This window comes from Pygocentrus nattereri, chromosome 7 (assembly GCF_015220715.1).
Source record: "Pygocentrus nattereri isolate fPygNat1 chromosome 7, fPygNat1.pri, whole genome shotgun sequence".
Lineage (NCBI taxonomy): Eukaryota > Metazoa > Chordata > Actinopteri > Characiformes > Serrasalmidae > Pygocentrus > Pygocentrus nattereri.
In genome coordinates, this window is record NC_051217.1 from 47,053,933 (window position 1) to 47,079,155 (window position 25,223).

Here is a 25,223-nt window from a genome sequence, read left to right on the forward strand (position 1 = left end):
GTCGGCAGGAGGAAGTAACGGTCACTGTGTGTCACTGGTTCTGGCTGACTGACGGGTGTAACTGACCATCATCAGGATAAAATGAACGGGAATGCCGTATTCACAGATTTATCTTTTAGGGATGTAAATAAACGGAGGAAGAGTAAGAAACCCTAAACTCCGTACTTCACTCTGCAATGTTAAAACAAATTCCCAATTCTCACTGGCAAACTGTAGATCATGGATTTGTGTGTTGGTACAGTTATTACAGTGTAATAACAACAGTTATAATCATCAGTGTGATTATCACAGCTGTAAGCGTGGTGCGTAATTATTGAGGTGTTTATTAGAGCTGTAATAGTGTGTTATTGATCTAATTAATACAGCTGTAATCGAGACGTGCCGGTCATCGAGGCGATTATTACAGCTGTAATAGAGACGCGCCGGTCATCGAGGCGATTATTACAGCTGTAATAGAGACGCGCCGGTCATCGAGGCGATTATTACAGCTGTAATAGAGACGCGCCGGTCATCGAGGCGATTATTACAGCTGTAATAGAGACGCGCCGGTCATCGAGGCGATTATTACAGCTGTAATAGAGACGCGCCGGTCATCGAGGCGATTATTACAGCTGTAATAGAGACGCGCCGGTCATCGAGGCGATTATTACAGCTGTAATAGAGACGCGCCGGTCATCGAGGCGATTATTACAGCTGTAATAGAGACGCGCCGGTCATCGAGGCGATTATTACAGCTGTAATAGAGACGCGCCGGTCATCGAGGCGATTATTACAGCTGTAATAGAGACGCGCCGGTCATCGAGGCGATTATTACAGCTGTAATAGAGACGCGCCGGTCATCGAGGCGATTATTACAGCTGTAATAGAGACGCGCCGGTCATCGAGGCGATTATTACAGCTGTAATAGAGACGCGCCGGTCATCGAGGCGATTATTACAGCTGTAATAGAGACGCGCCGGTCATCGAGGCGATTATTACAGCTGTAATAGAGACGCGCCGGTCATCGAGGCGATTATTACAGCTGTAATAGAGACGCGCCGGTCATCGAGGCGATTATTACAGCTGTAATAGAGACGCGCCGGTCATCGAGGCGATTATTACAGCTGTAACAGAGACGCGCCGGTTATCGAGGTGATTATTACAGCTGTAATAGAGACGCGCTGGTTATCGAGGTGATTATTACAGCTGTAATAGAGACTCGCTGGTTATCGAGGTGATTATTACAGCTGTAATAGAGACGCGCTGGTTATCGAGGTGATTATTACAGCTGTAATAGAGACTCGCTGGTTATCGAGGTGATTATTACAGCTGTAATAGAGACGTGTGTGATTATTGAGGTGATTATTACAGCTGTAATAGAGACGTGCCGGTTATCGAGGTGATTATTACAGCTGTAATAGAGACGCGCCGGTTATCGAGGCGATTACTACAGCTGTAATAGAGACTCGCTGGTTATCGAGGCGATTATTACAGCTGTAATAGAGACGCGCCGGTTATCGAGGCGATTATTACAGCTGTAATAGAGACGCGCCGGTTATCGAGGTGATTATTACAGCTGTAATAGAGACGCGCCGGTCATCGAGGTGATTATTACAGCTGTAATAGAGACGTACTGGTTATCGAGGTGATTATTACAGCTGTAATAGAGACGTGCTGGTTATCGAGGTGATTATTACAGCTGTAATAGAGACGTGCTGGTTATCGAGGTGATTATTACAGCTGTAATAGACGTGTGTGATTATTGAGGTGATTATTACAGCTGTAATAGAGACGCGCTGGTTATCGAGGTGATTATTACAGCTGTAATAGAGACGTGCCGGTTATCGAGGTGATTATTACAGCTGTAATAGAGACTCGCTGGTTATCGAGGTGATTATTACAGCTGTAATAGAGACGCGCTGGTTATCGAGGTGATTATTACAGCTGTAATAGAGACGCGCTGGTTATCGAGGTGATTATTACAGCTGTAATAGAGACGCGCCGGTTATCGAGGTGATTATTACAGCTGTAATAGAGACGCGCCGGTTATCGAGGTGATTATTACAGCTGTAATAGAGACGCGCCGGTTATCGAGGTGATTATTACAGCTGTAATAGAGACTCGCTGGTTATCGAGGTGATTATTACAGCTGTAATAGAGACGCGCTGGTTATCGAGGTGATTATTACAGCTGTAATAGAGACGCGCTGGTTATCGAGGTGATTATTACAGCTGTAATAGAGACTCGCTGGTTATCGAGGTGATTATTACAGCTGTAATAGAGACGCGCTGGTTATCGAGGTGATTATTACAGCTGTAATAGAGACTCGCTGGTTATCGAGGTGATTATTACAGCTGTAATAGAGACGTGCTGGTTATGGAGGTGATTATTACAGCTGTAATAGAGACGTGTGTGATTATTGAGGTGATTATTACAGCTGTAATAGAGACGTGCCGGTTATCGAGGTGATTATTACAGCTGTAATAGAGACGTACTGGTTATCGAGGTGATTATTACAGCTGTAATAGAGACGTGCCGGTTATCGAGGTGATTATTACAGCTGTAATAGAGACTCGCTGGTTATCGAGGTGATTATTACAGCTGTAATAGAGACTCGCTGGTTATCGAGGTGATTATTACAGCTGTAATAGAGACGCGCTGGTTATGGAGGTGATTATTACAGCTGTAATAGAGACTCGCTGGTTATCGAGGTGATTATTACAGCTGTAATAGAGACGCGCTGGTTATCGAGGTGATTATTACAGCTGTAATAGAGACTCGCTGGTTATCGAGGTGATTATTACAGCTGTAATAGAGACGTGCTGGTTATGGAGGTGATTATTACAGCTGTAATAGAGACGTGTGTGATTATTGAGGTGATTATTACAGCTGTAATAGAGACGTGCCGGTTATCGAGGTGATTATTACAGCTGTAATAGAGACGTACTGGTTATCGAGGTGATTATTACAGCTGTAATAGAGACGTGCCGGTTATCGAGGTGATTATTACAGCTGTAATAGAGACTCGCTGGTTATCGAGGTGATTATTACAGCTGTAATAGAGACTCGCTGGTTATCGAGGTGATTATTACAGCTGTAATAGAGACGCGCTGGTTATGGAGGTGATTATTACAGCTGTAATAGAGCCGTGCTGGTTATCGAGGCGATTATTACAGCTGTAATAGAGACGTGTGTGATTATCGAGGTGATTATTACAGCTGTAATAGAGACGTGCCGGTTATCGAGGTGATTATTACAGCTGTAATAGAGACGTACTGGTTATCGAGGTGATTATTACAGCTGTAATAGAGACGTGTGTGATTATCGAGGTGATTATTACAGCTGTAATAGAGACGTGCTGGTTATCGAGGCGATTATTACAGCTGTAATAGAGACGTGTGTGATTATCGAGGTGATTATTACAGCTGTAATAGAGACGTGCTGGTTATCGAGGTGATTATTACAGCTGTAATAGAGACGTACTGGTTATCGAGGTGATTATTACAGCTGTAATAGAGACGCGCTGGTTATGGAGGTGATTATTACAGCTGTAATAGAGCCGTGCTGGTTATCGAGGCGATTATTACAGCTGTAATAGAGACGTGTGTGATTATCGAGGTGATTATTACAGCTGTAATCGAGACGTGTGTGATTATCGGAGCGCTTGCTGAAGCTGGAATCGTGAATATTTGTGTGTGTTGCTACTGATCTGATTATTGGAGCCGTGACCGTGATGTGTGTGATTATTAGGAGTGATGTTTCGGGTCGTTACCCAGGGCTGACGGCCTCCTCCGGAACAGTGATACACTTCTGATCTTGAACCATCATGTGTGACTCCTCAAAGTCGGCCAGTTTGCGAGCGTCCATCACCAGCACACTCATGCTGGAGTCCAGCATCATGCTATACAGCTGCCTCGCAGTGATCCCTCCACTGGGAGCCGCTATAGAAACACAGACAGAGAGAGGAAGACAAATGTGTGACCTGCTGCAGCCTGAGGATGATCATCTCGCGTTACTCATTTACATACTGACTTATTTATCGATAGTGCTCTTATTTATTAATTACATGTAAAGCAGCCACACCTGATAAAGTACAGAACATTTAGAGAGACATTCAGAGAGAAACTAGTGATGAAGAGCAACTGTCCACATAGCCCAGATGTACCTGAACAGATGCATGTGTTGCTGTTTTGTTTAGACGCCAGCAGGCTAAACGTTTCCTGAGCAACAGTAGAAGTCAAGAGTCACCCAGATCGTTTCTGTGAATTCGCCCCCAAAACTAGCCCTTAAACCACATCCAGGGCTTCGTTAAGGCCACGCAGACCGAGATGTGATTTACACTCACTGTGAACTCTAAACATGAACTGACCACTGCAGACAGACGCTTCAGATAATGGGAGGCGGGTCAAACTCTCTTTCTGTTTATACGTAGATATTTTCTGTTCCGAAATCCAAGATTTAGAATTTATTCATTAAATCATATACAATTTTATTCATAAAGAAGCAATGTTATACCTGGGGTGAGTGGAAAACTGCGTGAACTTGAGTTTTTCACTAAACTATTCCTTTAAAAACAAACGTCCCAAGACAGAAATGTGCCTCACCTGTAGAGGGCGCACTCTTCAGGTCATTCTGTTCCCCTTTGGCCTGTGTGAAGAGCAGAAAGGAGGAAACAAAGCCACCTCAGTAAACAAACACAAACAGCCTCCTTTCACGCCAGCACAGCAGATTTACCACACTAAAAGCTGAACTTTGGATCCTGAACCTTTTTACTGTCTCTCCGGTTTTCCGCGGCTTTAGGTGAAGCTCGGCCTCCGTCTCGCTCCTCTGCTCTCGCTCTCTCCTCCCGTCTTTCTCTCTCTCTCTCCTCCCTCCTGTCTCTCTCCTCCAGCTTCTTCCGCACCTCCACCTCCTCATACCTGCCAGGGAGATGAAACGCTGAGGTCAGAACGTGTTCATACGGACACTTGATTTGCCGTTTCGGACCTCAATTATAAAACATTCAAACACCGCGATGTGATCGTACGGCGAGAGGAACACAACACATTACCAGTCACCTAAACGGAACAGGATTAAGTGGAACTCCAAATTTCTGGTATAATTAACTGGTTCAGAGGTAAACAAACTGTGTCGTTCAGGTGGTTTGGTGTGAAACGCGCTGTTCTAGATAAACTGACCGAGTCAGAGCTGTCCTGATAAACAGACACCCGTTCAGCTCCGCCTCCTCATTATTCACCTCCATCACTGTAATACTCCATCATCTACATTAACACTGGAAGGTGATCAGAGGGGCGGTGGAGTTCGAGTCGGCAGCGTCTGAGATGTTTAAAACGCAGAGTTAGAAGAGAAAAACGTCTCCCAGTGAAAGCCGCGTTTTACAGTAGGAATAAATGGAGCTCATTATGCTGGTAGTGAACTACGCTGCCTGACTCAGCCGCCTCAGAACCAGAGAAACGGACCTTAAACAGAAGTCAGGACCCTGCTGGGGTTCATCCTGAAGTTAGGACAGGATTTAGGGGGTTTAGTCTGGTTAGGATGTTTGTGTGATGCTGTTTTCTGATCTGGAGTTAATGCTGAGGTTATGAAGGGAGGAGCTGTTAATCTGGAAGAGATACTATCCGAAACTGAGTCGTCATGGAGACCAAACATCAACTTTCCAACCTGAGCTTTAAACTCTCTGACAGTTTCTCCGCCTCCTCGATCGCCTTCTTAAAGCTCGTCGGACCGAGGATGGACAGGTAGAAATCCTGAAAAGATTAAAACAGAAACGTTAGAAACAAAACATTTTACTGAGCAGCTGAACACGTTCAGCGCCTGCACTTATCCTGGGAACGCGGTGTGCTCTGAAAAAATACACTATCAGGATGTTTTCACGATTCACGATATATCATAATATTCCATTTTCTGACACCTGATGAGCTACAACAGCCAATTAACAACAGGACTAATTAACATTAGATAATCCTTCATTAGTCCCACAACAGGGAAATTCTCGATTATTCTCTCTTTGTGATGAATCATGCCGCTGGTCAGAGATCTTTGAGAAGTGAGATCCACGATACGCTCGGAAATGTTTGTGATGCAATTCGCCTTATTGCCCAGCCCTACACGCAATACATCAAACACAGATTAACGAAAGCGTAACATGGATAAAGATCATCCTGCACTATTTTCAGTGATAATCTGAGCAGTAAATCTGCCGGGAAATGTTTGCAGTGCATTTTAACCCTCTGGGGTCTGAGGTCAGTCTCTCTCAATCTCTCCTCTAAAGGTTCTTCAGAGAACAGGATCCTCATCTGTTTCATATCTAAACGCTCTGTTATCTTCATCACTACTGTCCAAACCCGCTGCAGCAGCTTCAGCAGCTGGAAACTCTCTGACGCCGTTTCACACGAGTCTCCGATGTGGACTGAATGAAGAATGAAGGGGGTCCGGCGTGACGGTCAGTCCTTAGTGATCTCCTGAGTGTCCGTCGGTCAGTTTCACACAGAATGTAGACAGACACACGAATCCAGCAGCTCCACGCGGTGAGAGGCAGATGACGTGTATCTCAGCCCCTCTTCACAGGCTCATAACTCCGGATGTGAGTGTCGTATGATCTCGTGATGAGATGGAATGGAAAGGGCGGCTCTACGGATTCAGGAAGGGTTTGAACCGGATTTCTGAGCTGGATCATCACGAAGATACAGACACAGGCTTCTGGAGCTTGTGGACCCCAGAGGGTTAAACAGTACAGTAATGGAACGTGAGATGGTTTCGGCTGAACTGATATCGGACGATGTTTGGATCGTCGTGTTTACCTGCTGCTGTTTGAAGTCCGGTCTCTTCTTGATGAGGTCGTACACAGTCAGGTATTTCATATAGAGGACGTAGGCTTTCTCCTCGTCCCGGTCCAGACGGCATTCCTCCGCCGCTTTGAAGATTTTACACGCACTCTGAACATAACTGCAAAACAACGACACCGTTACTGACACACCTGCTCAATCAACACAGATAATAATCCTGCTGGGTTGTAAAGTCAAACAAAACGGACCTTTTTCATCTTGTTAGTTCAAGCTGCTTGAATCTCAAGCGAGATTCATCATTTATACACTATATTTCCAAAAGTATTCACTCCCCCATATATATAAAGGTGTGTAAAGCCGAGCCCCTCGGCCTGCAGACTGCTTCTACAGACATTAGTGAAAGAATGGGTCGCTCTCAGGAGCTCAGTGAATTCCAGCGTGGTGCCGTGATCGGACGCCACCTGTGCAGCAAGTCCAGTCGTGAAATTTCCTCACTACTAAATATTCCACAGTCCACTGTCAGTGGGAATATAACAAAGTGGAAGCAATTGGGAACGACAGCAACTCAGCCACGAAGTGGTCGGCCACGTAAAATGACACGGACGGATAGAATGATAGAACACCTTTGGGATGAATTAGAGCGGAGGCTGTGAGCCAGGCCTTCTCGTCCAGCATCAGTGGCTGACCATCTGGCATCATATTAAACCCTATGGACTAAGAATGGGATCTCACTCAGGTTCATATGCGCGTGAAGCCAGACGACCGAATACTTTTGGAAATAGAGTTTATCATTTGAAAGATTTTGCTTTCCATAATCTTTTATCTAAACGTCTCGTCTCAAAGTCACCGTATGATTTGTGGTGACACCACTGTGCACCAGTGGGGGAGACACACTTCCACACATCTGAATACGCAATCCGAGCTGAACGATTACGGGAAAAATCATCATCATCATCATCATCATCATCATCATCAATACTGAGAACAGACCATTACAAACATATAAACACATTCACAAACAAAACAAAACAGGACAAATACAATAAAAAAAAACTTTCAAAACCAACTGACAACTAATAAACAAATAAAAATACAAATAATAAATAAAAACAAAGGAGAGGCGCTTGTCCGGGTCATGGCTGACATGGATGGAAACAGGTCTGAAATGATTCATCCTAATCTGATATTTTACGTGACAAAGCTCTGGCATTTTATCAGGAGTGTGTAGACTTTATAACCACTGCATGTCGAATCCAAACCTCGTATCTCCAAAACGGTCACTTTACAGGAGAAGGAAAAAACCTGCTGTACTTTTAATGGAAGTCAATGGAACCAGACGTCTGTCCAAGCCACTGTGGGGCGTTTCTTCTGGTCCACTTATCATGGAAATCACACACAGTGTAAAGAAAAACGACGACACTGGAGACTCGAGGCTTTCCTCCGACAGCAGCGACACGCTTCTACGCCTGCTTTACATGTTTCGGGTATGTTCATATGAACGCGAGGCACTAGAGCAGCTGGCAGTGAAAGAGGCTCTTACTGTCGGGTGCTGACTTTATCGGGTTTAATCTCGGCCTTCTTGTTCAGATCTCCCAGCGAGGTGGACAGGTAGAGCTCCTTCAGCCCCGTTGACACCGCAGGCATCTTCAGCACGTCTTCAGCTCACAGCTCACAGAGAACCAGACATCTCCTCACATCCTCCTCAGCTACGTCAGCATCGGGACGCCACCTGTCAACACCAGGACACACTCAGATAAACAGCAACACCACTTAAAGGAAAACTCTCTTCCATAACTCAGTGTTCAACGGTTCAGACGTCTTCCCAGTGGTGGTGATAGGAACCAGACGTCCCTCTAAAAGCTCCTCACAGTGGTGGTGATAGGAACCAGACGACCCTCTAAAAGCTCCTCACAGTGGTGGTGATGGGAACCAGACGTCCCTCTAAAAGCTCCTCACAGTGGTGGTGATGGGAACCAGACGTCCCTCTAAAAGCTCCTACAGAAAGTTCCTACATGAACTGGTTCTGAATGCACTGCCTGATGACTGAGACGCTGTTTTATGAGAGTTTAGAGAACTTCAACTCCATTCATGGTGGAGGGAGACATGCAGGGTGCTGTGCGGCAAAATAGTCCCCAAAGAAAACTCATTATTCCAGATTTTCCACTGTTTTCCATCATCAACATTCCATATAAGCTCAGAAGACTCGTGTAGGTTCTCTGGTGGTTCTGGATGGTAAATAAAGTGTCTATATCTGTGTTGTAGTCATGGCGACGCCTGGTTCCCATCACCACCACTGTAAAGACGTCTGAACCGTTTCACACCAAACCCTCTGAACCTCTGATTACACCTGAAACACGGAATCTGGGAATTTTATGAACAGATGACAGAAATGTCAAGTTTCAGTAACTGACATGATCACCCAGCATGCTCTGAGAGTCCTGCAGCCCACCTGCACAGGTGACCCAGGTGAGTCTTTCTGGAGCTCAGTGTTGTTTGTCAGGGCAGTGAAGCACCTGTGCAGGTGAGCTACAGCACCGGAGCTGCTGGAAAACACGATCTAAACTCGCTAGCTCGAATTTTCCCGTTCTTCCTTAAATGCTGCCTCGGGCGTCAGAATCGCAACTGCTGCACCATTTAAGGTGGAGCGGAAAATTCGAAGAAGAAGCTGGCGAATAAGAATAACACGCCGGTTTCAGCTTCGTTATCGACCCACTGAGCTCAGTAATAACAGGTGTAAATCGGAGAAATGCCGTGGTCTGTGCTTATAACGGTGTTTATAAGCTGTTAATGAGGAAGTGAGCAGCTAGCCTAGCAGCTAGCCTAGCTAAAGCCCTTTAACCCAGCTGATCAGCACAGCTAAGCTAAGCTAAGCGAAGCGAAGCTCGCTAACCCCTCCGGAGTGGCTTCATACCGCTCGGCTCCTGGAAAGTCGGGTCAGTTCGGGCTGAAGGTCCGGATTTAACGCGCGGGACGCGACGAAGAGGATCAACAACAAACCGCGCAGCACAAACAGCGACGGCAGCTTCGCTCCACCGCGGATCCCGGAACAGCCTGCTGCTTCATTTCACACCCGCTTTCCGCCAAGGCCCGCCCCCGCTGCGCCGCGATTGGCTGGATTTACTGTAACTCATTAGCGGATCATCTGACGGCGCGGAGCACTGGTAAAAGGCAACTCCAGCGATTTTCAGAAATTCCGCCATGATTTGGTGTTTAGAGCGGTGTAGAGCAGTTTAGAGAGGTTTGGTGTGGTGTAGAGCAGTTTAGAGAGGTTTGGTGTGATGCAGAGCGGTTTAGAGAGGTTTGGTGTGGTGTAGAGCAGTTTAGAGAGGTTTGGTGTGGTTGAGAGCGGTTTAGAGAGGTTTGGTGTGGTGTAGAGCAGTTTAGAGAGGTTTGGTGTGGTGTAGAGCGGTTTAGAGAGGTTTGGTGTGGTTGAGAGCGGTTTAGAGAGGTTTGGTGTGGTTGAGAGCGGTTTAGAGAGGTTTGGTGTGGTGTAGAGCAGTTTAGAGAGGTTTGGTGTGGTTGAGAGCGGTTTAGAGAGGTTTGGTGTGGTGTAGAGCAGTTTAGAGAGGTTTGGTGTGGTGTAGAGCGGTTTAGAGAGGTTTGGTGTGGTTGAGAGCGGTTTAGAGAGGTTTGGTGTGGTGTAGAGCAGTTTAGAGAGGTTTGGTGTGGTGTAGAGCGGTTTAGAGAGGTTTGGTGTGGTTGAGAGCGGTTTAGAGAGGTTTGGTGTGGTGTAGAGCAGTTTAGAGAGGTTTGGTGTGGTTGAGAGCGGTTTAGAGAGGTTTGGTGTGGTTGAGAGCGGTTTAGAGAGGTTTGGTGTGGTGTAGAGCGGTTTAGAGAGGTTTGGTGTGGTTGAGAGCGGTTTAGAGAGGTTTGGTGTGGTGTAGAGCGGTTTAGAGAGGTTTGGTGTGGTGTAGAGCGGTTTAGAGAGGTTTGGTGTGGTTGAGAGCGGTTTAGAGAGGTTTGGTGTGGTTGAGAGCGGTTTAGAGAGGTTTGGTGTGGTGTAGAGCGGTTTAGAGAGGTTTGGTGTGGTGTAGAGCGGTTTAGAGAGGTTTGGTGTGGTGTAGAGCGGTTTAGAGAGGTTTGGTGTGGTTGAGAGCGGTTTAGAGAGGTTTGGTGTGGTTGAGAGCGGTTTAGAGAGGTTTGGTGTGGTTGAGAGCGGTTTAGAGAGGTTTGGTGTGGTTGAGAGCGGTTTAGAGAGGTTTGGTGTGGTGTAGAGCGGTTTAGAGAGGTTTGGTGTGGTTGAGAGCGGTTTAGAGAGGTTTGGTGTGGTGTAGAGCGGTTTAGAGAGGTTTGGTGTGGTTGAGAGCGGTTTAGAGAGGTTTGGTGTGGTTGAGAGCGGTTTAGAGAGGTTTGGTGTGGTTGAGAGCGGTTTAGAGAGGTTTGGTGTGGTGTAGAGCGGTTTAGAGAGGTTTGGTGTGGTTGAGAGCGGTTTAGAGAGGTTTGGTGTGGTGTAGAGCGGTTTAGAGAGGTTTGGTGTGGTGTAGAGCGGTTTAGAGAGGTTTGGTGTGGTTGAGAGCGGTTTAGAGAGGTTTGGTGTGGTGTAGAGCAGTTTAGAGAGGTTTGGTGTGATGCAGAGCGGTTTAGAGAGGTTTGGTGTGGTGTAGAGCGGTTTAGAGAGGTTTGGTGTGGTGTAGAGCGGTTTAGAGAGGTTTGGTGTGGTTGAGAGCGGTTTAGAGAGGTTTGGTGTGGTGTAGAGCGGTTTAGAGAGGTTTGGTGTGGTTGAGAGCGGTTTAGAGAGGTTTGGTGTGGTTGAGAGCGGTTTAGAGAGGTTTGGTGTGGTTGAGAGCAGTTTAGAGAGGTTTGGTGTGGTTGAGAGCGGTTTAGAGAGGTTTGGTGTGGTTGAGAGCGGTTTAGAGAGGTTTGGTGTGGTGTAGAGCGGTTTAGAGAGGTTTGGTGTGGTTGAGAGCGGTTTAGAGAGGTTTGGTGTGGTTGAGAGCGGTTTAGAGAGGTTTGGTGTGGTTGAGAGCGGTTTAGAGAGGTTTGGTGTGGTTGAGAGCAGTTTAGAGAGGTTTGGTGTGAAACGGTTGTTGTAGAGAGTGAAGAATAAACTTTCTTTTAAAATGTGTTGACAACGTTGTCATTTTTTACCTTAAACTCGCCCAAAGTTTGGACACACCTGACTGGGCAGTTTCTTTTAACAAGAACCTAGTGGTTAAAATTAGTTTCTAAGAGAAATATGAATAAATATTTATTTAATGATATAGATGCTCAAATTTGACCTAAAACAAAGGCACTTCAAATGTTTTAGATAGACAGACAGACAGACAGACAGACAGACAGACAGACAGACAGACAGATAAATATACAGACAGACAGATAAATACGTGTGTGTGTGTGTGTGTGTGTGTGTGTATTCACTAGTGTGTATGTGGTGTTTCACTTCACGGATGGGTTAAATGCGGAGGTGGGATTAAAAAAGTATCACTTAACTTAGTTAGATGGACAGATCGATAGGCGGACAGATCGATAGATGGACAGATCGATAGGCGGACACACACACTAGTTTTAACTGTTTCAACACAGCTGCCGTTTAATTTCCTAATTATGTATTCATTATAAACTAATGTATAATTATATATGTAAATCTATGTAATTGATGTACTACTAATAACAATGACAACAAAACAACAACAATAGTAATAATCATTATTATCATTTTGCGTACATGTTGCTTTGATCTGTGCTACGTCGGCACCGCGCCAGCCAATCGGAGCGCAAGAGGGAGGAGCTTGTCTGAATATGGGTGTGAAGAAAACGACCGTCCTCGTCCTGGAGCCTCCGAGTCGGTTCAAAACAGGGAAGCTTTAAGGGAAAAACCCGAGACGCGTTTTTCCTCATACTGCTTTAAATATGACGACTAAAGACGATTCGCGGAAACACGATAAATAAAGGAAATAAATACTTTTTCATTTTACACGCAGTAAATCTGCACTGTGGTCCGACTCTGAGGGGTGGGAAGGGCTGTGAGCGCTTATCGGGCTTTTAATTGGAATAATTAATTAAGTGAATAATTTAAATCGAGTTCAGAGCGAAACGCTCGGCGACGCACCTCCTCCAGCGGGCGGTGTATCACTCCGCCGCTGGTTTGTTTATTTGCTGCGTGGGGATCTATTTGTTTTGAAAGTGTGTGACAGTCGCGCTCATAGTGAACTTAGCTTCCTCCTCGGTGGCCTCCCCCTCGGTCCACCTTAAATAGCGCAGCAGCTGCACTCTAACTACTTCGCTACTTAAGGTGGACCGGGGAGATTCGAGCGAGAAGCCGGCGAGTAGCGCCGTATCCCTCCGCGCTCGGTTCTCTGGGCTACAAAAACGTTTTTTGGGCTCCGGTCGAAGCCACGGGGTTTTTTCTCTCGCTGTAAAGCTCGACGGCCGGACCGAAGCCCCCGACTCCGAAGGTAAGGCCGGGCGACGCTCCGAGACCCGGGCGAGGCCTTTAACGCCGTCTGTTGCCGCTCCACCGGATGTGGAAGTCGAGTCGATTTGGTGGTAAAACATAGTTCCACTTCCCCCGGAACCGCCGGCTCCGAGATTTCCTGTCCGTTACTGCGAGCCGAACCGCGTTTCTGCGCCGATTTTATTTGTTTTCCGCGTTTATTTCTTCCTATTTCACTGCCTCGTTTACCTGCTTTACCTGCTGTGGCTGCCGCGTCACTGACAACGCGAAGGCCGCGGGCAGAGCAGCTAGCTAACGTTAGCCTGCGCGGCAACACAAGCCGCGGATTAAAGTCACCATTTCCCCCAAATCCAGCGCTTTAATGGGCTTTTTCACCGATATCACCCCAAATAAACGCCGCCTTCCTCTTTACACGACGCCCAAGCGCGTCCAAAGCGAGCCTGCCGCTGTAAAAGTGGCTTAGCTGGCGTCAAAGGGCAACTCCGCCGAACTTTACAAAATTCGCCCCACAGTTTGGGGATATAAACAGTTCACATGTTGATTAAACTACGCCGATTCCTCTTTAACCCCTATTTAACCTGGCTTATATATCGCCCGATGCTGAGCACTGAGCCACTGTGCTTTTAGAGTCAGAGCTGCTCACAGTGGTGGTGATGGGAACCAGATGTCCCTCTAAAAGCTCCTCACAGTGGTGATGATGGGAACCAGACGTCCCTCTAAAAGCTCCTACAGAAAGTTCCTACATGAACTGGTTCTGAATTCACTGCCTGATGACTGAGACGCTGTTTTATGAGAGTTTAGAGAACTTCAACTCCATTCATGGTGGAGGGAGACATGCAGGGCGCTGTGCGGCAAAATAGTCCCCAAAGAAAACTCAGTATTCCAGATTTTCCACTGTTTTCCATCATCAAAATTCCATATAAGCTCAGAAGACTCGTGTAGGTTCTCTGGTGGTTCTGGATGGTAAATAAAGTGTCTATATCTGTGTTGTAGTCATCGGAATATGTTTTAGTTTGCATTTAATAAGTGAATAAGCATTAATAAAGGGAGTGAGCTCAATACTCTACACTAAAATGCACTATATTGTCAAAAGTTTTCACTCCCCCATCCAAATTACTGAATCCAGGTGTTCCAGTCACTTCCATGGCCACAGGTGTATAAAGCCGAGCCCCTCGGCCTGCAGACTGCTTCTACAGACATTAGTGAAAGAATGGGTCGCTCTCAGGAGCTCAGTGAATTCCAGCGTGGTACCGTGATCGGACGCCACCTGTGCAGCAAGTCCAGTCGTGAAATTTCCTCACTACTAAATATTCCACAGTCCACTGTCAGTGGGATTATAACAAAGTGGAAGCGATTGGGAACGACAGCAGCTCAGCCACGAAGTGGTCGGCCACGTAAAATGACAGAGCGGTCAGCGGATGCTGAGGGGCATAGTGCGCAGAGGTCACCAACTTTCTGCAGAGTCAATCACTACAGACCTCCAAACTTCATGTGGCCTTCAGATCAGCTCAAGAACAGCGTAGAGAGCTTCATGGAATGGGTTTCCATGGCCGAGCAGCTGCATCCAAGCCTTACATCACCAAGCGCAGTGCAAAGCGTGGAATGCAGTGGAGTAAAGCGCCGCCACTGGACTCTAGAGCAGTGGAGACGAGTTCTCTGGAGTGACCAATCACGCTTCTCCATCTGGAAATCCGATGGACGAGTCTGGGTTTGGCGGTTGCCAGGAGACGGTACTTGTCTGGCTGCATTGTGCCGAGTGTAAAGTTTGGTGGAGGGGGGATCATGGTGTGGGGGTGTTTTCAGGAGTTGGGCTCGGCCCCTTAGTTCCAGTGAAAGGAGCTCTTAAAGCTTCAGCACCAAGAGATTCTGGACAATTTCCTGCTCCCAACTTTGTGGGAACAGTTTGGGGACGGCCCCTTCCTGCTCCAACATGACTGCTCACCAGTGCACAAAGCAGGTCCATAAAGACGTGGATGAGCCAGTTTGGTGTGGAAGAACTTGACTGGCCTGCACAGAGTCCTGACCTCAACCCCATAGAACAGCTGAGGTGGTTCGGGCATCTGGTTAGGATGCCTCCTGGATGCCTCCCTCGGGAGGTGTCGCAGGCAAGTCCACCCGGGAGGAGACCCCGGGGAAGACCCAGGATGAAGGGATGAAGTGAAACAAAAATGTTTAAAAATGTGTGAAAGTGGGCGTGTGTGTCTGTGTGTGTGTGTGTGTGTGTGGAGACCTTGGGCTCGTGCAGTTGTTCTGTTTGTCCGAGCTTTTCTTCAGAGATGATACAAGCTGTCAGTGAGGGATGCTTTTAAGTTCTCTCATTAGGAGGAGCGTCCAGGTACTTTTGGACAGGCGGCGCAGGTGGTGCTGACTGTAACTGCGTGTTTGTGGTTGTAGATGTCTCTGGTGGATCTGGGGAAGAAGCTGCTTGAGGCGGCGCGCTCCGGGCAGGATGACGAGGTTCGGATCCTCATGGCTAACGGTGCTCCATTCACTACAGACTGGGTGAGTCAGTGTTTTCATGTGTGGTTCCTTTTCGAAGAACCGAACCTGGAAGGGACCAGGGAGCGGGAACTCTAGAGAGGACTCGGGTGTCACCACGTGGGCAGCGTTCTGATAGAGCCGACCTATCGGCCTGAAGAACCACCAGGCCGGCCTGCTGCCGTGCTATTGGCCGCGCTGAGACGCTTGGCCGAAATGCCGTGGTGGGCTCTTGGTGACCGCTGCTCTGTTTTACCTGCTGAAGCGCTGAAGACCGTGGCTGTGTGTCCGCTGAGCCTCGAGCTCTTCGCCATAAAGCACAGCTAAAGCGGCCTGGAGCCGTTTTCTTTTCACGGTGCACAAATTAATCGGACACAAAGCGAACTGTAAACGAACTCCGGTGGTCTCAGTACAGGAGGTGGTCTCAGTGTGTAGCCTTGTGCTTTGATGCAGTGCCGTGTGTAGACGTACCTTTACTGTTTAATACAATCTGTTACAGTGTTGCAGTTTGATGTGATATGATATGTAGTGTTACTCTTTGATGTAATATAATATGTAGCATTACAGCGTGAAACAGTTCAGTGTAATACAACGTAACGTCCGTGTGTAATGTAATGTTGAGTACTGATGCCAGGAGGTGTGTGTGTGTGTGTGTGTGTGTGCGCGTGCGCGCATGCAGTTGGGGACGTCCCCGCTACACCTGTCTGCTCAGTACGGTCATTACTCCACCACCGAGGTGCTCCTGCGTGCTGGCGTCAGCCGCGATGCGCGGACAAAAGTGGACCGGACCCCTCTGCACATGGCGGCTTCAGAGGGCCACGCTCGCATCGTGGAGGTGCTGCTGCAGGTGGGCGGAGCTTCATAACTTGCAGATCAATAAAACCCAAATCAGCACAAAAATGTGAAGAATAGATTTCCAGTTTGGGTGTTGTGGGGCGGGGTGGGGGAGGGGGTGGTGTAAAACGACTCGACTGTGACTCTATAATAATTGATTTGATGAATCGTGGAGTTTTGCCATGATTCAGTTCAGTTCTCCTGATTTGATTCAGAGTCATTGACACAGGAGCGCAGTAGAGCAGCATATTAACACTGAGTATTAATGTAATCAGCCATAATCTCTAATGTTCAAAATCAAATGAGCCACAACATTCACTTCAGCTTCATGTCCTACAGCTCGATCAGTGTTTTTCATTGATTTAATCCCATTTTATTCCACTTCGCCAATTTTGGAAAAATACAATTATATGGTTATTTTTTAAAAATCCAAAATAAATGATTTTCAAATGTAAACATTTTGCTCTACAGTTAAGCTGCATATTTACCGTGTACCATTTTTAATAATAATTCTGATTTATTTGAAAATATCAAATCAAATGGGGGACAGTTTAAGATTTCTAGATGCACTGAATAATTTCTGAAAGAATGAATGAACCCACAGAATACATCGGCTCGGTTAACAAATTCTTCTAAAATGAAATGAATAAAATGCCCTGTAGGTTTTCCGTCTTCACAGGCAGGATATGAGGTCAGTTTGTATTTGATGTGCTTATGAAAGGAAAGTGCATCATATGATGTGGAATCTGCTTTGATGTTACTGCCTTGTGCATTTGTGCTGTATTAGAGATGTAATTTAGTAATTACAGAATAAACCAGTTCCTGAGCTTTCATCCTCACACACTGACAATGACTGCATTGTGTGTGTGTGTGTGTGTGTGTGTGTGTGTGTGTGTGTGCGCGCAGCACGGTGCTGATGTTAACGCTAAAGACATGCTGAAGATGACCGCTCTTCACTGGGCGGCGGAGCACGGTCACCGTGATGTGGTGGAGCTGCTGCTGCGTTTCGGCGCAGACGTCCACGCTCAGAGCAAGTTCTGCAAAACTGCGCTGGACATTGCGCTGGACAACAACAACGAGGAACTGGCCGAAATACTGCAGGTGGGCTGTACAGTGGAGATGCTGATCTGTACCGACACACAGACATAACGTCATTATAACATCATCGTAGACCAGTCGTAGTCCCCTTATAATGTGATCACATCGTCGTGGTAACCAGTTCATGGCCTTATTATGATCTCACAATTGGCTTCATTGTGACCTCATCATGACCTTGTTATTTGCCTTTTTGGAGCTTCATCATGACCTCATAGGTGGTCTTGTCTTAACCTCATCGTGACCTCATAATTGGCCTCATCATGATCTCACTGGCCTTGTTGTAATCTCATGGTGACCTCATAATTGACCTCATCATAACCTCATCATGACCTCATAATTGGCCTGCCACATTGTCATATCATTATCCTAATGTTATTGTAACCTCATTGCTCATCAACATCATCATAACTTTTATGATGAGGCAAATTGACTTAAATAGATTTTATTTATATTCATTTGCCTCATCATAGTTTTCATAACATGAATATAACATCAGCATAACTTCATGACAGCCTCATTATAGCCTTATAATATAATATCATCCTAATGTCACCATAATAACAGTATAACAGTAGCAGTAGTTTTCTCCGTGGAGTGTGATTGGTCAGGACTTCAGTATAACAGTAGCAGTAGTTTTCTCCGTGGAGTGTGATTGGTCAGGACTTGAGTATAACAGCAGCAGTAGTTTTCTCCGTGGAGTGTGATTGGTCAGGACTTCAGTATAACAGTAGCAGTAGTTTTCTCCGTGGAGTGTGATTGGTCAGGACTTCAGTATAACAGTAGCAGTAGTTTTCTCCGTGGAGTGTGATTGGTCAGGTCTTGAGTATAACAGTAGCAGTAGTTTTCTCCGTGCAGTGTGATTGGTCAGGTCTTGAGTATAACAGTAGCAGTAGTTTTCTCCGTGGAGTGTGATTGGTCAGGTCTTGAGTATAACAGTAGCAGTAGTTTTCTCCGTGGAGTGTGATTGGTCAGGTCTTGAGTATAACAGTAGCAGTAGTTTTCTCCGTGCAGTGTGATTGGTCAGGTCTTGAGTATAACAGTAGCAGTAGTTTTCTCCGTGGAGTGTGATTGGTCAGGACTTGAGTATAACAGTAGCAGTAGTTTTCTCCGTGGAGTGTGATTGGTCAGGACTTGAGTATAACAGTAGCAGTAGTTTCTCCGTGGAGTGTGATTGGTCAGGTCTTGAGTATAACAGTAGCAGTAGTTTTCTCCGTGGAGTGTGATTGGTCAGGTCTTGAGTATAACAGTAGCAGTAGTTTTCTCCGTGGAGTGTGATTGGTCAGGACTTGAGTATAACAGTAGCAGTAGTTTTCTCCGTGGAGTGTGATTGGTCAGGTCTTGAGTATAACAGTAGCAGTAGTTTTCTCCGTGGAGTGTGATTGGTCAGGACTTCAGTATAACAGTAGCAGTAGTTTTCTCCGTGGAGTGTGATTGGTCAGGACTTGAGTATAACAGTAGCAGTAGTTTTCTCCGTGCAGTGTGATTGGTCAGGTCTTGAGTATAACAGTAGCAGTAGTTTTCTCCGTGGAGTGTGATTGGTCAGGACTTGAGTATAACAGTAGCAGTAGTTTTCTCCGTGCAGTGTGATTGGTCAGGACTTCAGTATAACAGTAGCAGTAGTTTTCTCCGTGGAGTGTGATTGGTCAGGTCTTGAGTAGAACAGTAGCAGTAGTTTTCTCCGTGGAGTGTGATTGGTCAGGACTTGAGTAGAACAGTAGCAGTAGTTTTCTCCGTGGAGTGTGATTGGTCAGGTCTTGAGTAGAACAGTAGCAGTAGTTTTCTCCGTGGAGTGTGATTGGTCAGGACTTCAGTATAACAGTAGCAGTAGTTTTCTCAGTGGAGTGTGATTGGTCAGGTCTTGAGTATAACAGTAGCAGTAGTTTTCTCCGTGGAGTGTGATTGGTCAGGACTTGAGTATAACAGTAGCAGTAGTTTTCTCCGTGCAGTGTGATTGGTCAGGTCTTGAGTATAACAGTAGCAGTAGTTTTCTCCGTGGAGTGTGATTGGTCAGGACTTGAGTATAACAGTAGCAGTAGTTTTCTCCGTGGAGTGTGATTGGTCAGGTCTTGAGTATAACAGTAGCAGTAGTTTTCTCCGTGGAGTGTGATTGGTCAGGACTTCAGTATAAGAGTAGCAGTAGTTTTCTCCGTGGAGTGTGATTGGTCAGGACTTGAGTATAACAGTAGCAGTAGTTTTCTCCGTGGAGTGTGATTGGTCAGGACTTGAGTATAACAGTAGCAGTAGTTTTCTCAGTGGAGTGTGATTGGTCAGGACTTGAGTAGAACAGTAGCAGTAGTTTTCTCCGTGGAGTGTGATTGGTCAGGACTTGAGTAGAACAGTAGCAGTAGTTTTCTCCGTGGAGTGTGATTGGTCAGGTCTTGAGTATAACAGTAGCAGTAGTTTTCTCCGTGGAGTGTGATTGGTCAGGTCTTGAGTATAACAGTAGCAGTAGTTTTCTCCGTGGAGTGTGATTGGTCAGGTCTTGAGTATAACAGTAGCAGTAGTTTTCTCCGTGGAGTGTGATTGGTCAGGTCTTGAGTAGAACAGTAGCAGTAGTTTTCTCCGTGGAGTGTGATTGGTCAGGTCTTGAGTAGAACAGTAGCAGTAGTTTTCTCAGTGGAGTGTGATTGGTCAGGTCTTGAGTATAACAGTAGCAGTAGTTTTCTCCGTGGAGTGTGATTGGTCAGGACTTGAGTATAACAGTAGCAGTAGTTTTCTCCGTGGAGTGTGATTGGTCAGGTCTTGAGTATAACAGTAGCAGTAGTTTTACTGCGTGGAGTGTGATTGGTCAGGACTTCAGTATAACAGTAGCAGTAGTTTTCTCCGTGGAGTGTGATTGGTCAGGACTTGAGTATAACAGTAGCAGTAGTTTTCTCCGTGGAGTGTGATTGGTCAGGACTTGAGTATAACAGTAGCAGTAGTTTTCTCCGTGGAGTGTGATTGGTCAGGACTTCAGTATAACAGTAGCAGTAGTTTTCTCCGTGGAGTGTGATTGGTCAGGACTTGAGTATAACAGTAGAAGTAGTTTTCTCCGTGGAGTGTGATTGGTCAGGACTTGAGTATAACAGTAGCAGTAGTTTTCTCCGTGGAGTGTGATTGGTCAGGTCTTGAGTATAACAGTAGCAGTAGTTTTCTCCGTGGAGTGTGATTGGTCAGGACTTGAGTATAACAGTAGCAGTAGTTTTCTCCGTGGAGTGTGATTGGTCAGGTCTTGAGTATAACAGTAGCAGTAGTTTTCTCCGTGGAGTGTGATTGGTCAGGACTTGAGTATAACAGTAGCAGTAGTTTTCTCTGTGGAGTGTGATTGGTCAGGACTTGAGTATAACAGTAGCAGTAGTTTTCTCCGTGGAGTGTGATTGGTCAGGTCTTGAGTAGAACAGTAGCAGTAGTTTTCTCAGTGGAGTGTGATTGGTCAGGTCTTGAGTATAACAGTAGCAGTAGTTTTCTCCGTGGAGTGTGATTGGTCAGGACTTGAGTAGAACAGTAGCAGTAGTTTTCTCCGTGGAGTGTGATTGGTCAGGACTTGAGTAGAACAGTAGCAGTAGTTTTCTCAGTGGAGTGTGATTGGTCAGGTCTTGAGTATAACAGTAGCAGTAGTTTTCTCCGTGGAGTGTGATTGGTCAGGACTTGAGTATAACAGTAGCAGTAGTTTTCTCCGTGGAGTGTGATTGGTCCGGACTTGAGTAGAACAGTAGCAGTAGTTTTCTCCGTGGAGTGTGATTGGTCAGGACTTGAGTATAACAGTAGCAGTAGTTTTCTCCGTGGAGTGTGATTGGTCAGGTCTTGAGTATAACAGTAGCAGTAGTTTTCTCCGTGGAGTGTGATTGGTCAGGACTTGAGTATAACAGTAGCAGTAGTTTTCTCCGTGGAGTGTGATTGGTCAGGTCTTGAGTATAACAGTAGCAGTAGTTTTCTCCGTGCAGTGTGATTGGTCAGGTCTTGAGTATAACAGTAGCAGTAGTTTTCTCCGTGGAGTGTGATTGGTCAGGTCTTGAGTATAACAGTAGCAGTAGTTTTCTCCGTGGAGTGTGATTGGTCAGGACTTGAGTATAACAGTAGCAGTAGTTTTCTCCGTGGAGTGTGATTGGTCAGGTCTTGAGTATAACAGTAGCAGTAGTTTTCTCCGTGGAGTGTGATTGCTCAGGTCTTGAGTATAACAGTAGCAGTAGTTTTCTCCGTGGAGTGTGATTGGTCAGGACTTCAGTATAACAGCAGCAGTAGTTTTCTCCGTGGAGTGTGATTGGTCAGGACTTGAGTATAACAGTAGCAGTAGTTTTCTCCGTGGAGTGTGATTGGTCAGGACTTGAGTATAACAGTAGCAGTAGTTTTCTCCGTGGAGTGTGATTGGTCAGGACTTCAGTATAACAGTAGCAGTAGTTTTCTACGTGGAGTGTGATTGGTCAGGTCTTGAGTAGAACAGTAGCAGTAGTTTTCTCAGTGGAGTGTGATTGGTCAGGACTTGAGTAGAACAGTAGCAGTAGTTTTCTCCGTGGAGTGTGATTGGTCAGGACTTGAGTATAACAGTAGCAGTAGTTTTCTCAGTGGAGTGTGATTGGTCAGGACTTCAGTATAACAGTAGCAGTAGTTTTCTCAGTGGAGTGTGATTGGTCAGGACTTCAGTATAACAGTAGCAGTAGTTTTCTCCGTGGAGTGTGATTGGTCAGGACTTGAGTAGAACAGTAGCAGTAGTTTTCTCCGTGGAGTGTGATTGGTCAGGTCTTGAGTATAACAGTAGCAGTAGTTTTCTACGTGGAGTGTGATTGGTCAGGTCTTGAGTAGAACAGTAGCAGTAGTTTTCTCCGTGGAGTGTGATTGGTCAGGACTTCAGTATAACAGTAGCAGTAGTTTTCTCCGTGGAGTGTGATTGGTCAGGTCTTGAGTATAACAGTAGCAGTAGTTTTCTACGTGGAGTGTGATTGGTCAGGTCTTGAGTAGAACAGTAGCAGTAGTTTTCTCCGTGGAGTGTGATTGGTCAGGTCTTGAGTAGAACAGTAGCAGTAGTTTTCTCCGTGGAGTGTGATTGGTCAGGACTTGAGTATAACAGTAGCAGTAGTTTTCTCCGTGGAGTGTGATTGGTCAGGACTTCAGTATAACAGTAGCAGTACTTTTCTCCGTGGAGTGTGATTGGTCAGGACTTGAGTAGAACAGTAGCAGTAGTTTTCTCCGTGGAGTGTGATTGGTCAGGTCTTGAGTATAACAGTAGCAGTAGTTTTCTACGTGGAGTGTGATTGGTCAGGTCTTGAGTATAACAGTAGCAGTAGTTTTCTCCGTGGAGTGTGATTGGTCAGGTCTTGAGTATAACAGTAGCAGTAGTTTTCTCCGTGGAGTGTGATTGGTCAGGACTTGAGTATAACAGTAGCAGTAGTTTTCTCCGTGGAGTGTGATTGGTCAGGTCTTGAGTATAACAGTAGCAGTAGTTTTCTCCGTGGAGTGTGATTGGTCAGGTCTTGAGTATAACAGTAGCAGTAGTTTTCTCCGTGGAGTGTGATTGGTCAGGACTTGAGTATAACAGTAGCAGTAAGTTTTCTCCGTGGAGTGTGATTGGTCAGGTCTTGAGTATAACAGCAGCAGTAGTTTTCTCCGTGGAGTGTGATTGGTCACAGTAGCAGTAGTTTTCTCCGTGGAGTGTGATTGGTCAGGTCTTGAGTATAACAGTAGCAGTAGTTTTCTCCGTGGAGTGTGATTGGTCAGGTCTTGAGTATAACAGTAGCAGTAGTTTTCTCCGTGGAGTGTGATTGGTCAGGTCTTGAGTATAACAGTAGCAGTAGTTTTCTCCGTGCAGTGTGATTGGTCAGGTCTTGAGTATAACAGTAGCAGTAGTTTTCTCCGTGCAGTGTGATTGGTCAGGACTTGAGTATAACAGTAGCAGTAGTTTTCTCCGTGGAGTGTGATTGGTCAGGTCTTGAGTATAACAGTAGCAGTAGTTTTCTCCGTGGAGTGTGATTGGTCAGGTCTTGAGTATAACAGTAGCAGTAGTTTTCTCCGTGGAGTGTGATTGGTCAGGTCTTGAGTATAACAGTAGCAGTAGTTTTCTCCGTGGAGTGTGATTGGTCAGGTCTTGAGTATAACAGTAGCAGTAGTTTTCTCCGTGGAGTGTGATTGGTCAGGTCTTGAGTATAACAGTAGCAGTAGTTTTCTCTGTGGAGTGTGATTGGTCAGGACTTCACTATAACAGTAGCAGTAGTTTTCTCCGTGGAGTGTGATTGGTCAGGACTTCAGTATAACAGTAGCAGTAGTTTTCTCCGTGGAGTGTGATTGGTCAGGACTTGAGTATAACAGTAGCAGTAGTTTTCTCCGTGGAGTGTGATTGGTCAGGTCTTGAGTAGAACAGTAGCAGTAGTTTTCTCCGTGGAGTGTGATTGGTCAGGACTTGAGTATAACAGCAGCAGTAGTTTTCTCCGTGGAGTGTGATTGGTCAGGTCTTGAGTATAACAGTAGCAGTAGTTTTCTCCGTGGAGTGTGATTGGTCAGGTCTTGAGTAGAACAGTAGCAGTAGTTTTCTCCGTGGAGTGTGATTGGTCAGGACTTGAGTATAACAGTAGCAGTAGTTTTCTCCGTGGAGTGTGATTGGTCAGGTCTTGAGTAGAACAGTAGCAGTAGTTTTCTCCGTGGAGTGTGATTGGTCAGGACTTGAGTAGAACAGTAGCAGTAGTTTTCTACGTGGAGTGTGATTGGTCAGGTCTTGAGTATAACAGTAGCAGTAGTTTTCTCCGTGGAGTGTGATTGGTCAGGACTTCAGTATAACAGTAGCAGTATTTTTGGTTTCCTGGCAGGTGGCCATGCAGAATCAGATAAACACTAACCCGGAGAGTCCAGACATGCTGACTATCCACACAGCTTCGCCGCAGTTCATCATCGGACCTGGAGGGGTCGTCAACCTGGCCGGACTCATCTCTCCTGGCAATCCTGCCAAATCCGCAGGTACAACTGAGCCTAGAAATATGCAGCGTAACACTCAGCGGTCATTCCCATTCTTAACACCTTGCTCCGTAGCTGGCTTTTCAGCTGGCGTGAAACGGTTCACTGCACTGTCCTGCACTCACACATTCACAGAAATATCTACCTTACGCAGATGAAAATGGTTTCTCTGATGAGTATGAAAGGGTGAGTGCGTTTCCATGGGCTTAATAATCCGATACCTGCAGAAAATCTGATTTTGTCAGTAATCAGATCAAAACGTTTACGTGCTCTTGAGTAATCCGGTCATGGGGAAACTCCGGGTCTACACGAGTCAGACAGTAATCAGATTTCTCCTTGACAACCAGCCAATAAACTCACAGAACGAGACGCCACTTCATGCTGCAGCTTTTTATAAATCATCACACCACTTTGCCTGAGAATGTGAACACACATCATTTAGAAGATGAATATTTAATATGAATGAATATTTATTTCGTCTTTGGTTTCCGTGCCTCTCCCAAAGTGTTTTGCTGCCATTTCGTGACCTCCAACATCCACCTGGAGCGGTCTAGACCCTCTCCAACATCCACCTGGAGTGGTCTAGACCCTCTCCAACATCCACCTGGACTGGTCTAGACCCTCTCCAACATCCACCTGGAGCGGTCTAGACCCTCTCCAACATCCACCTGGAGTGGTCTAGACCCTCTCCAACATCCACCTGGAGCGGTCTAGACCCTCTCCAACATCTACCTGGA

General features: G+C 46.1%; 2 protein-coding genes across 4 annotated transcripts in view; one reads left to right on the plus strand and one right to left on the minus strand.

The window, feature by feature from the left end:
* usp8 (ubiquitin specific peptidase 8) overlaps positions 1 to 9,838 on the minus strand; it is a 42,485-nt gene extending 32,647 nt beyond the window's left edge. The window contains exons 1-7 of one of the 2 annotated variants that reach the window (XM_017685810.2): positions 9,676 to 9,838; positions 8,305 to 8,493; positions 6,780 to 6,924; positions 5,641 to 5,726; positions 4,745 to 4,898; positions 4,584 to 4,626; positions 3,752 to 3,920 (exon numbers count right to left, since the gene is read on the minus strand). In XM_017685810.2, the coding sequence (XP_017541299.1) occupies positions 3,752 to 3,920; positions 4,584 to 4,626; positions 4,745 to 4,898; positions 5,641 to 5,726; positions 6,780 to 6,924; positions 8,305 to 8,408 (701 nt within the window). In that variant the 5' untranslated portion in view covers positions 8,409 to 8,493; positions 9,676 to 9,838. Of the gene's footprint in view, positions 1 to 3,751; positions 3,921 to 4,583; positions 4,627 to 4,744; positions 4,899 to 5,640; positions 5,727 to 6,779; positions 6,925 to 8,304; positions 8,494 to 9,654 lie in introns of both variants that reach the window. The other variant, XM_037539962.1, reaches the window with a different exon arrangement.
* A 2,673-nt stretch (positions 9,839 to 12,511) lies between these two features.
* gabpb1 (GA binding protein transcription factor subunit beta 1) overlaps positions 12,512 to 25,223 on the plus strand; it is a 28,446-nt gene continuing 15,734 nt past the window's right edge. Inside the window, exons 1-5 of one of the 2 annotated variants that reach the window (XM_037540258.1) lie at positions 12,512 to 13,159; positions 15,553 to 15,660; positions 16,316 to 16,483; positions 17,377 to 17,571; positions 24,342 to 24,489. In XM_037540258.1, coding sequence (XP_037396155.1) covers positions 15,553 to 15,660; positions 16,316 to 16,483; positions 17,377 to 17,571; positions 24,342 to 24,489 — 619 coding nt within the window. In that variant the 5' untranslated portion in view covers positions 12,512 to 13,159. Of the gene's footprint in view, positions 13,160 to 14,101; positions 14,122 to 15,552; positions 15,661 to 16,315; positions 16,484 to 17,376; positions 17,572 to 24,341; positions 24,490 to 25,223 lie in introns of those variants that run through there. The other variant, XM_037540257.1, reaches the window with a different exon arrangement.